The sequence below is a fragment of the Pezoporus occidentalis genome, unplaced genomic scaffold (genome assembly GCF_034315485.1).
Source record: "Pezoporus occidentalis ecotype Australia unplaced genomic scaffold, CSIRO_AGI_Poc_V1 ctg114, whole genome shotgun sequence".
NCBI lineage: Eukaryota > Metazoa > Chordata > Aves > Psittaciformes > Psittacidae > Pezoporus > Pezoporus occidentalis.
The window spans coordinates 529,783-542,321 of NW_026912929.1; the positions used below are offsets into that span (position 1 = coordinate 529,783).

Below are 12,539 nucleotides of genomic sequence, written 5' to 3' on the forward strand. Positions count from 1 at the left end.
CTGGGCGTCCTGCGGGGAAGGGGTGATGTTGTCTGCGGTCTGCAGCTTCAGAAGTCACCCGGCAGTGATGCAGCGAGGATGAAGCTCCAGGATGCGTCACCCGGGGCTTGCAATCCATAGGAACCCACAATCCCAGCCTGGGTTGAAGGGACCTTAAAGCTTCTCCAGCTCCAACCCCCGCCACGGGCAGGGACCCCTTCCACTAGAGCAGCTTGCTCCAAGCCCTGTGTCCAACCTGGCCTTGAACACTGCCAGGGATGGGGCAGCCACAGCTTCTCTGGGCACCCTGTGCCAGCGCCTCAGCACCCTCACAGGGAAGAGCTTCTGCCTAAGAGCTCATCTCAGTCTCCCCTCTGGCAGGTTAAAGCCATTCCCCTTGTCCCGTCCCTGCAGGCCCTTGGCAAAGCCGCTGCTGCCCCCTGCCGGACGGGAGGAGGGGCGTGGCGCGGCCAAGGGCGTGGCGGGGATTGTTACGTATTGAGCGGGGGCGGAGCCTCGCTGCGGGCAGCTCCGCCGCGCCGGCAGGGGGCGGTACGTGTTGGCGGTTGGGGGGCGTGGCGTGGCGGTGACGCGAGGGGCGTGTCCCGCGGAGGTGGGGGCGTGTCCCGCCGGTCCGGGCCGCTCCGCTCCGCGCCGCTCCGGAGGAGCCGGTGCCGCCGCTGCCATGTACCGGGCCCTGTACAGCTTCCGCTCGGCAGAGCCCAACTCGCTGCCCTTCGCCGCCGGAGAGACGTTCCTGCTGCTGGAGCGCAGCAACCAGCACTGGTGGCTCGTCACCCGCGCCGGCTCCGGCGAGACGGGCTACGCGCCGGCCTCCTACCTCCAACGGCTGCAGGTGCCCGGGGCCTGGGCGCGGTGGGACCCGGGGCCGGGCAACTGCGGGCTGGGCGGCGGTGCCTGCGGTCCGGTTTGCGGTGACGCCGCTCGGAGCAGCCCCGTGCGCTGCCCGCGCCCCTCCCGGTCCCTTCTCTGCCCCTTCTGGAGCCGCCGGCTTCGGCCGAGGGAAGCGGGGAGTGCGGACGGGGTTACCCCTGCAGCACCCGACCCGCGTGCGGCACCGTGCGCCTGCCGGGGCAGGGCCGGGGGTTGAAGGGAGGCAGGAGGCGCGTCCTGTGGGTGCCGCGTCCCGAGAGCGCCAGCGCTGCGGGGCAGGGGGAGAGCTCCGTGGGGACTCGGGCCGGGTGAGGGTCCCGGGCAGCAGCGCGCAGGTCGAGCCCGCTTCACTCCGGCAGAGCTGGGAGAGGAAGGCAGGGAAATGCCGAGGTGCTGCGCGGGGCCCTGCTCCCGGAGCGCACCCGATCCCGGGTAACGCTGGGGTCTCCCACCAGCAGCCCCGGTGGTGTCAGTGCGTAGCGCTGGTGCGGTCACCTCCGTGCCGGCCGCTCAGCCGCGGGGGCTTCCATTGCCCCCCCAGCACCAAGGGGTGATCGTGCTCCTTCCACCAGCACATGGGGACACCAGTACTAAACCCACACCATGCCGGGGCTGGGAGGCACCACGGCAGCTGCCCGTGCCTGTAGTGGCAGAAGTCACAGCCAGGCCGGTGATGCTGGTGATTGAAGAAGCTCCGAGGGGGCTGCTGCAGCCCTCACTGGGTCGGAGCAGGGAGGAGGCACCTTTCGGGTGCTGCAGCAGTGGGTGAGAGCCCTGCACCCATGCAGTCGTGGGAGAGAGGTTGGTTACGGCTTGTGCAGTGCAGGGGCTGTGTAGTGAGGGCTTCTGAGGGACAACGTGGCCCCTGGAATTAAAGCAGGCCTTTCATGTAAGGCTAATTCACTTTTGTGCTTTTGGGCCTTGGGATAGCTGTGGGGGCCGTGTGCTTGAAACCCTTTGCATCTGTGAATGGGGAACTGCACACAAATGCTGTGAATGTTACAAATGGGGTGTCTGGCTGCAAGGGGTGGCAAATCCTGTGTTCCAGTGAGCTGCTGCTGCTCCTTCAGGTGCCACTGAAGTTGTGAACAGCAGCCCCTCAGCCTCTAAGTGTGGGCTGAGCTTTGCAGAGCACTCCAGTGCCACCAGTGTGACCTGGGGAGCCTGTACTAGTGTTAGGGCACTGCTGGGCCCCTAAGCTGGCTGCTTGGTCCAGGAGCTGCCCTTCCTGCGAGCCTGCACCTGGCCTGACTGGAGGGGACATGTTGTGTGGCAGTAAGCCCTTAAGCTATTTACAGGAGCTGTTAGAGAGCACGGATCGCACTGAACTGCTGGGTTTTAAGCCCTGCCGTGGCACAGCTCCAGGCTGCTGCTCCTCAGTTTCCCCTCTGCAGTCCCCTGCTCTCTGCCCGTGTGATGTGACGTCTTCTCGCTGCTGCCGTGGGTGCAGGAGCCTCCTCCCCGGCTGCCTCTGGAGCTGCCTTCCTGCATCTCTCCACCGTGCTCCTGCCGGCTCCCGAAGCTTGTACATGAAGACCATTTCTGCCCTGACTTTACATTCATTTCTCAGATCGTGTTTTGCTGCAGCCTTAAGGCAGTGTGCAGCCTGCCAGGCTGACTCCTGAGCACCCAACACAAACGCACTCACATCAAAGCAGTGCTGCTGGTGGCTTTGTGAGCCTTCTCCTCTGGTCCAGATGAAACTTTCCCAAATGCCCTTAGCGCCAGCAGCATGAAACAGAGGAGCTTTCCCTGCATCTGCTCATCCCTTCTGGCTGCTAAATTTCTGGCACCTGAGCTTGCCTGATGGTGCATGAGGCAGCAAGATCTCATTTGCTGCTCTGCAGTTGCAGTAATGCTCTGTGTCTGTGACTCTCTGCTGTTCCTGCCAGCTCTGAAGAGCTACTCTGAAGTCAGAACCTGCTTTTATTTATGGGAGAAGGCACCTGCTGGCTGGGAGCTTGCTCGAGACTTTGCTGCATGTCCGGGATGAGGCCAAGCACTTGTCACCCAGTTTTGGGTGCTGGGACTAATTGGTGTCAGCAGTAAATGCTGCCCTGGTCAAGACAGAGGGAAACCACAGCTGATGGTGGTTGGTGCTTGGCAGGGAGGGAAGGGGGCCAACAGGAGTCCCCTTGCAGGGGTGCACCGTGGCTTCCTCAGCAGCGCGGGCAGGTTCAGGTGAACAGGAGGCTGCAAACAGGCACTGCCCTGTGAGGAGGCTTAAGGAACGGGTTTGGGCTACTGTTGGTGCTGCCCTTGGCTCTCCAGGGCAGAAGCTTCCTTACCCGCTCCTCTTGAGTCTCAGCGGGTTTTGCTTGGCGTTCACAGGTACAGGAAATTCACGCCTTGGCTTCTGTGGAGGAAGAAATAATTCCTATTTATTACTTAAAGCTTGTTCTTGGCTGATGCCTTTTCATCACAAATGTGGCAGAATTTTGTACTGCAATCCTTGTGGCTCAGTGTTGCTGTTAAAAGAGGGTTAGTTGTGTGTGTGTGTGAAAACAGCTAACAGATCCTTCTTAGAAACACATAATGTCTCTAAGAAACAAATCAGGGCTGAGCCAGGGCACCAGAAGGTGCAGATGATGTGAAGTTAATTAGAAGTCATTTGGAAGCACCCAACTTCAGTTAATGTTCCTGCTGATTTTATTCTTCTGTAGTTCTCATTGAGTTCCATTGTGGGGGTTTAAGAGCCATTCCAAGTTGGGGGCCATGCTGGGATAGATACTGATGCCATCAGGCAGCGAGAGGGAAGGATGGGGCAGCAGAGCAAGCTACTCACTACAAGGCCAAATCCTGCTGCAGCAAGGCTGATGTCACACATTCCCACGGAGTGGAAGGTGCTGTCAGCACCAGACTGGGCTTTAGTATCCAGCTTGGTGCTGATGCTTAAGAGATGTACGAGTGGCAGAGAAATAGAGGCTGCACTAGAGCTTAGCGTGTCCTCTGGAGTCGGCCGCTCCAGGAGACCTTCTGAAGTTTTATGTGCACTCAAACACTCAGTTTTGAAAGCTTCTGTAGGAGCAGGAGGTCCCTCGGTGTCAGGGAGGCACAAATGCTGAGTCTAGCAAACAGTAAGTGTCCTCCCTTTGGGCTGAGCAGCCTGTATGTCTCTATGCCTTCACCAGGCACCACGGCTGGGCTTGCCTGCTCTCTGGTCTGCACTGCCCCAGGCTGTGTTCCCTGTCAGGGGGAGTGTTCATGCACTGAGGAGGGACCTGCAGCCGTTCGGTGCTGTGCTGGTAAATGCCAGGGGTGCAAAAACAAGGGCTGAGTTGCAGGGTGATGTTTCCCGGTGAAGTGGGAGTGGGTTAGCATGCTGGCTGCTGCACCTCAGCTGCATTAAGCCATTAGGAAACAGCTTTGAAATTACTGTTGATAGTGTTTTCCAAATGACTTTATTTGGAATAACAAAGAACTTGTTTGCAGCGTGGGGTTAGAGCCTCTGCTCAGCCAAGGGCCTCTCTGGTGGGTCACGCTTTCCCCCTGTACCTCTGGGGGAGTGGGAAGGGGCTGTCTGGGTGGGAAGCTGCAGATGCTGATGGCCAAGAAGCTTTGAACCGTCTGGTGAGAAAATGGACCCAGCTGGGAGCGCAGTTTGAGGATGCTCTCGTTGCTGTTCGCTGTATCTGCCACAGGAATAAACAGGCTGTGATAAAAATACGAGTCAGCTCGGTGCAGCCTAGCAACAACCGAAACCCTCCTGCAGGCTGAGCCCTGCGCAGCACAGGTACCACCGGGCGGGTGGGCGCAGGAGCAGTGCCTCCCTCCCGCGCCCTCCGGCTCCCGTGGAGGAGATAGCTCAGTTCACTGCCTCGCTGGAGAGCTCCCTGCTTTTAACCTGGTTGCTTTTCTGCCAGGGTAGCAAATGTACTGATTCGGTGGTGCTAGAGCGGAGATGATGATGATGGTTGTGAGCACGGTGTTGGTTGTGCAGTGTCAATGAAACAATCAGATACTCCCATCGCAAATCCCCAGGCGCTGGAAACTTACAGAAAAGCACAATTGCCAAGGCTCAGAGTTCCTCTCTCCAACTATGCAAAGACCAGCTTTAACCTTGGCATTCCTGAGCCGGGCAGAGCTCCTCTGGTTGCTCCTGGATGGAAGGCAATGGTCGTGGTGCAGACCGTCTCCTGCGCTGGAGCCTGCATCACTGCTTGTCATCGGCTGCAGGTTTGGTGGTGCTGTCGATGGGTGTGAGAGCTCAGCTGCAATACTCACAGATCCTGAATAAGAGCTTAGGCTAAAATTAAAGCTTTATTTTGGAGGCAGAGCAGCTGGGAGCACGCTGCAGCTGAGGCTGCTTCACACACGCGAGAAACTCGGAGAATGAAGCATTCTCCTGCGAGCTGTCACAGTAGCAGACACTATCGTGCCAGAGCTGCTTTGGGGTGAAGTTTTGTTCTTGAGGCTGAGTTACAGTCAGAGGAATTAGAGCCATTTCTGATTACTGTAGCTGAAGACTTGGAATTTTAGCCACAAGTTCTGCAGTCTTTCACAGTTCAGGATGATTAAAGTGGAAACACGCTAATGATCTGTAGTGTCTGCTTTTGCTTGGCTGTGAAGACATGTTCTCGCTTTTACTCTGATGAAAAATAAGTAGGCTTTTGATATCTCATAAACATTGTCCTCGACAGCCATCTATGAGCAGTGCTGGTGATTGGGGCTTACTGCAGCTGCACAGTGGCTGGGTATGGAGATGTCCAAGAGCCTACATCTGCTCTTGAGCAGCGTGGCTGCTTGGCTGCTCATGGGAAAGTAGGTTGTATAGCACAGGTATGTCTCTACAATAACAGTGCCAACAGCAAGTCAAGCTGGTGGATGTGCTACACACCAGCTCTGCTAAAGTTGTCCCACCTCCAGCCATCACTGTCTTCTGCCTCGAGATTACTCCATTGCTGTCCTTGCCTTGAACAGGGCACCAGCAGCTCAGCAGGAGGTTGGCAGATGGCTTTGAACATGAAGGGTGCATGTGCCTGGGCTTGTGTTTGGGCATCTCTTGTCATGATCCCACCCTTGTGTTTCCTTCCAGGGTTCCCAGCATCCCAGCAGGTGACCTCTCAGTAGGGAAAAATCCCAAACAAAACCAGAGGAGAGGTTTGTCTTGAAAGCAATAAGCCAGAAAGTTCATGGAAATTGATTTTTCTGAGATTATTGCTGTGTGTGAAATGCAGAGAATTTGTACAGAGAACACATGAGAATACAGAGCTGGGATACAGGAAATGCTTGTCCTTGGAGAACAGCGTGCAGGTGTTGTTAGTGATGCTGGAAAACAGCACACAAGAGAAGAGTAACCTCCGTGCTCAGAGCAGCCTCTGCGCTGGGAGTGGCTTTGGCAACAGCAGGCCATATCGTGGTCACTGGCTGACCTAAGAAAGTCCCTTGTAAGGTCTGAGGCATATTTAATCCCCTGGGGAGGGTCAGATCCCGTGGTGTAAAATGGGTATTTACATCCATGGAAACCGGGTGAACGTGTCTGTGGAGGTGGCTGTGAGGAGAGCTCTGGTCCTGAAGCAGAAGCAGCCGCCTCTTTGTGTTCCCTACTCGTGTAGCTCAGATGTACATGAAAACAAACAGAATTTTAAAGAGCATCCCAGCATCCCCCCCCATGAAGGATTTAAGCACTCTCTTTCCCAGCCAGGATTATGTATTCAGCAGATGAGCTGTCAGTCTGGGTGCTGGAAAAAGGATAAATTCCAGAAGTAGTTTGGAAGGAGGGAAGGACAAGCAGCCGTAGTGCGTGACTGTAGCATTAGATAGTCCACACGGATGCTGACATCCTACATGGCCAGTGCTGTAACCAGAATCTGACAAGGCTGTGCCTGCAGACTGCTATGCTAACGGGTGCTATCTCGTGATGGGGAGGAGGTCCCGTTCCCAGGGCTGCCTGGGGAGTGGAGATGACACAGCAGAGCCATGGGCCCAGGAGAAAGAATTGCTCTCAATGCTGGGACTGCTCCTGCTGATGGGCTGTGAGAGCAGTTTGGTTCCTGTGCTGAGGCATAGAGAAGTGGAGGCCAGTGCTCCTGGAGGAATCCGGTTCATGCTGCTCCTGTGAGTTGGCATCTGGAACTGCAATGGCTTGTTGTATTCAGAGGAGATATTCTCATCTGAAGTGAAGAGTCCATTGAGGTCCCTGGAGACCCTCCTGCGGGCCCTGGCTGTGCTCATTGCCCTCTGGCCCTGAGCCAAAGCAGGAGCTCTGGTGGGTCCTGGTCCTGCCTCTGGAGGAGCATCCCTTTGCTTCCCCAGTCAGTGGCTCACAAACAGAGTTTTGACCTTTACAGGAAGGACTTGTCAGGCCTGATTTGTCTTGGTCTTTATCACATGGCAAAGCCTTTGATTTCAAACAAGGGTTCTGTATCCTGTCACATGGGAAGTGGCACAGGACACCATTCACAGGACTGAGCTGTTCCTGCCCGCTCCCCTCCAGCCCCCATCGTGCTCTTGCTGCGGGGATGTTGAGCATTACTCTGGGCAAAGCTCTGTTGATGCTAACAGAGGAACAGGGCTGTCCCGAAGACAAGACCCAGCACCCTGCAGCAGGAGAGCGGGGTTGGCTTCGTTTCAGCTCCTCTGTGTCCACACCCTGCCACGAAGAGCTGTTCACTTCCCTCTCAAGGGAGCAAAGCTCTAATAATCCTTGTCCCCTTTAGCGTCAGGCTTCAGCAGGAAGGGAAAGTAACGTTTTGGCAGCGTGGGCTTTTTTGGAATGAGGTTCATGGGTTTGTTTTTCCCTGGTTGTCTGTTTGCTGAAGTTGTTGAGGAGAAGCTGTCTCTCCCTTCCTCCTTGGGTACTGCTTACTTCTTGGTTACTGCGCTGTGAAGCTCGTGCCCCTCCTGTCCATCGGCACAGCTCAAGGGACGGTGCTGCCTGGCTGCAAGTGTAGTGAGCCCATTCCCCTGACTCGGGCCGCCTTTCCTGCTAGGGAAGTGTGCCTGTGGGTAGGTGGCCAGCTTTGCTGTCGTGCTGGTGGGGTCTGATCTGCACGGCTTCGTCCCTCTTTCCTGCTCAGGCGGGGGTGGCCGGGGACAGTGCTCTGTGAGAGGCTGAGGTTGGTGCCCTGATCTGGAGCTGCCACCACAGGCTGATGGTTTAGTTTGTTCAGCTGCTCGAAGCTTTCATTACAAAAAGAATCGAGCTGTCGGGCTGAGCGTGCTTAGATAATGCCAGGCTGTGGGGCGTTCCTGCTAAATCACTGTGCCGAGGTCGGGTTGGATCTCTGGTAAGTCAGAGCTAGCAATTATTTCTTGGTTTATTTGTTTTTCTCTTACAAGTGGGGACAGTGTCTTGTACAATGGAAACCTCAGGGCAGGCCCCAGATCCAAACCTTCCATTATAGTGAGTAGAAACGAGGAGATGAGGGAGGAGATGAGGCAAGAGCTGCAGAAATAGACCCTCACCCACGACGAGGGAGTCGCCTGGAAGCTGGGATCATGTCCTGATGAAAAGGCCTCCAGTGCCCATCCGTCAGGCCTGGGGCTGTATCTGCAGAGCTGCTGCTATCATGGTTGGGGTGGCAGCTCCCACAGTTCCCGGTCCCGATCCAGCGCCCTCGAGCTCGCTGGCCAGGCTGAGCTCAGCCTCGGGGCCATGTCCTCCTGCTCCTGAGGTGGAGGAAACCCCGATGGCCACGCAGGTGACTTCCACCCCTCGCAGGTGGCAGAAGGCAGAGGTGCCAGGCAGGGCCCCATCGGTCGAGCTCAGCGCGGTGCCTGTGCTGCGGTGGTTGCACAGAGCTGTGGCAGCTCCTGTAAAGCACAGATGGCTGCCTAAAGAGATCAGGCAGAAGCTCCTCACCGAGCAGACACATGCAAACCTCCGTGGCCTCTCAGTCTGGTGTGGTGACAGCTCCTTGCTGGGTGAACTCGGTGAGTTCTGCGGTTTTCCAGGCTGCTTGAACACAGCCTTTTTCCTTGTCCTCCTGAGGACATCCCTGTGTTTGCAGGGGGATGGACAGGCACTCTGGTTTGACCATCAAGTGTGCTGTGCAGGTCAGCAGTCGCTCCAGGAGGCAGGTCCAGAGCCCATTTCCCTCCATGCCCAGGCTTGGCTGTCCCTGAGGAGTATTTGGGGAGAAGCTCAAGTGTCAGAGAAGCCCACGTTCTTCAGAGTGTAAAGAAGAATTGTGTGAAAACCCAGCACCTCAAGTCAGAAGGATGATCATAACAGTCGTTATGCGCTCACTGCCGAGGCTGAGGGTTTCCTGAGCCAGCAGAATCAGTGCTTGCAGCTGAAGACATTTTCCATTTGACATCAAGAAGCCAATGTCCCTTGAAGTTCTGGGTTCTAAGTAATGAAGATTTTGGCTGCCCCAGAATTACCTTTGCTGACTTAAGATGAAAAATGCATTCCTTTTAATTTGGTTTCGGAATTGATTTTGTGTGTCTGTGTTCCATGAGCCTGATGACCCCCATGGCAGGGGTTGGAACTGGATGAGCCTTAAGGTCCCTTCCAACCCAAGCCAGTCTGGGATTCTGTGACCTCAAAGTTATATTGAGCTCTGGTCACTTTGAAAGCTTTTGAACACCTTTAATACGCTACTAAAGGCTGAACAGAAGAATTCTCCCAGCAAAGCCCCTGTTGGCAGCATTTGGTGACTCTTTGGATGTGAGGGTTTGTCCCGCTGGAGGTGGCTGGGGAGATTCCCTGAAATACAGCACTGCTCTGGGTGATGCGGGCGAGCGAGGCGGATGGTGATGGGGTGCATGCGGTGTATGACGAGGGGGATGCACTGATTGATGCTGTAGTGAGGTGAGCTGGGTGCAAGGTCTGTGCGTGAGCAGTGAACAGCCCAGCTAATGTTCTCTCCCCTGGGAAGTGAGGAAAACAGGATTAGGCTGTTCTGCTGCCTGGGGCACAATGTCCTAAGAGGACATTAACCCCCTGTTCCCATTTCTTGGTGCTTTCTGGGCAGCCTGTGCTGCTTTAAGCTGCCACAGGAGATGGGATTATAACCCACAGCTAGAGCAGTTGGCTGTTTTCCTCTGCAGACAGTGTGGGACACCAGTGAATTGCTTTTCTTCACAGCTCGCCTCTCACTCCTCTATGGTGAACTGTCAGCACATCCAGCTGAACCGTGTAGTCTTTTTTTAACATCCAAACCCCACTAAACAACCCCCAGAATTTGTTCTGGAGCTGAATCTGGAGATAACAGCGAGTCAGCCTCATCACTCTGATAAACAGAGCTCAGCATGCGCTTCTCAAGGTGCTTTTGTAGGGCAGTGATGCTGTCAGCCTGCCTGAGTTTGCAGCTCAGAGCCACCATGTGCTGTCCACTCCCACTGCCTGCCAGCCAGAAAGAGCTCCGGAGGCTGTTGGGGCTGCAGCTCTCAGTGCTCTGGGGGTTTTTGGCTTTATGATTGCGCATGTAACAGTTGTAGTTGTAAGACACTGCTATAAATCTCAGTGGTATCTGTGTTTATTTTTGTGCATGAGTTAGCATCAGCTTTATCATTGTCACGGCAACACTCATGGCATTGCCTGCCTGGTGCTGGTTGAGTATTTGGGTGCTGGTTGCTCCGGCAGAAATAGCTGCTTTACCAGGACTAAACGTGCTTGCAGGGGCAGCTTCACCTAACAGGCGTGTTGGCAAACTCGGGTGTTTTGTGCATGGCCACTGAGCATGATCCACCTCTGGAACACAGCCTGTTTCAGCCCCTCTGCCCCCTCCCTGGCTGCCCTGCATCCTCGACAGTGTTGAAGTGGCTTTGCTGTAATGAGCTGCTCACCCGACCTCGAGTCACTTTTGTGTGGAGCCCTAAGCCAAAAGCATGATGAGCATCCCCTGTTTGATAGTGCTGCTCTGAAATACACAGCTGCCAAAACCCGTGGCGGGAGTGAGGGAGATGTCTTTTCTTTCAGAGGTGTTCCTTCTCCCCTTGGCTTTCCCATGGCTCTCCTGCAAGCAACTGAGCATTCGAGGGTTACCTTTGCTGGGAGCCTGGCTGTCATACTTCTTGTTTAAATCCCTAAACAGTACTTTGTACCCAGGTTAAAGTGCTGAAGGCTGCTGGCAGCTGGAGGGAGGCTGCTGGGATGGATGTGTCATTCTACTTGGGTGGAAACTTGTCTGGGATTCCCATGTGGAATCCCCAGCCCAGCACATGGAAACTGTCTGGGATGGCCTGAAAATGTTTGAGAGGTGGTTGTTGGGTATCCCAGGGTTTCCTAGCACTGATATTCCACATAGCTGTGACTGAGACCCGGGGGGGGGGGGGGGGGCTGTGGGCAGAAGAGAAACTGCTGGCAAGATCCATATTATGGGAACATTATAGAGAAATGATGTTTTTTTGGGGCGCCTACTTTGTAAGTGTGCTTGCTCTCCTGGGTCCCTGGCCTGAAACACGCCATTACTTTACAGCTCCTCCAGCTCCAACCCCTGCCACGGGCAGGGACCCCTTCCACCAGAGCAGGGTGCTCCAAGCCCCTGTGTCCAACCTGGCCTTGAACACTGCCAGGGATGGGGCAGCCACAGCTTCTCTGGGCACCCTGTGCCAGCGCCTCAGCACCCTCACAGGGAAGAACTTCTGTGTATCCAAACAGCGCTCATGCTGGTGCTGCCCCTGGTGCATCTCCTGCCAGGAGCTCGGGCTTCTGCCCCAGCATGGTTTGCACAACCAAAGCCCTTCCCTGGCTGCCCCTTCTCTTGCCCCCCCCCCTCCGGTGCCGCTGGAGCTGCTGCGCGGTGCAGCAGCGCTGGTCTGTCTGGTGGAAACCCCACACAGCGGCAGGGATTCAGCCCTGCTCCTGGGCTGCCTCTTTGTCAGAGGAGCTCAGCCGTGGCTTTGTTTGCTCGCTGCCGAGTCAGAGATGCTGCAGGTCTGGTCCCATCTGTTTGCTCAGTAACCAGGACAGTTGCCCGTTGTTTTACTTGCGGTTCTATCGTGCGGTTTCAAGTGCTCCGAGGCACAATATCTTTGTGCTGACAAGAACAAGTTCATGCATATCTGAGCCAACAGCCTGGGGGCTGGAGATTTCTGATTGGGGTTGCAAAAAGAAGAAAAGAAAGGAGCGGAATCTCCCTCAGCAATGCAAAAACCAAACCTCAGCCCGTTTGCCTGCACTGTGTGGTTCAAAGGGGGAACCGTGGTACAGTCTCTCTGCCATGAAAGGCGAGTTGATGTCTGTAAATGGATCATTTACATCTGGAAGGGTACGGCACGTGGACAGGCTGGTGGCAGCTGGGGATGGGTGCAGTGTGACCCGAGAGGTGGCCATGAGCTGTGATTTGGGTAACAAAGAGCCAGGCTGTGCCTGTGCACACTGCCGGATAAATGCCCCGGTTCCAGCAGTGCCGGTGCAGCTGTGTGACTGCTGAGCTGTCCCTGCAGACAAGACTTGGTCTGTCTCTTGTTGTGTTGTGGGAGCCGGAGCAAGGGCACGAGGGTGGGAGCCAGCCCTGCCTGGGCACCACCAGGGCTGCAGAAGGAGCCAGAGGCACTAGGGCACCGGCTCCGGTACACGCAGAAGAGCAAAGGCCTTTGAGCACTAGAAACTGGGGAGGCAGGAGGGAAAACCACCCTGTTTTCCTGGATGAGCCCCCTGCAGAGGTGAAGCTGAGCCTGCCGGACACTGATGGGCCACTGTTGTAAATGGGGAGGCTGAGCCCCTCCGCGCTGTCAGCACGTTTGTCCGGAGAGCGCTGTTCTGGAAGGGGTGA

General features: G+C 55.8%; 1 protein-coding gene across 1 annotated transcript in view; it reads left to right on the plus strand.

Moving 5' to 3' along the window:
• The first annotated feature begins 575 nt into the window (after positions 1 to 575).
• Positions 576 to 12,539, plus strand: part of NCKIPSD (NCK interacting protein with SH3 domain) — a 35,742-nt gene continuing 23,778 nt past the window's right edge. Inside the window, exon 1 of the mRNA XM_062636358.1 lies at positions 576 to 835. Coding sequence (XP_062492342.1) covers positions 665 to 835 — 171 coding nt within the window. The 5' untranslated portion in view covers positions 576 to 664. The remainder of the gene's footprint in view (positions 836 to 12,539) is intronic.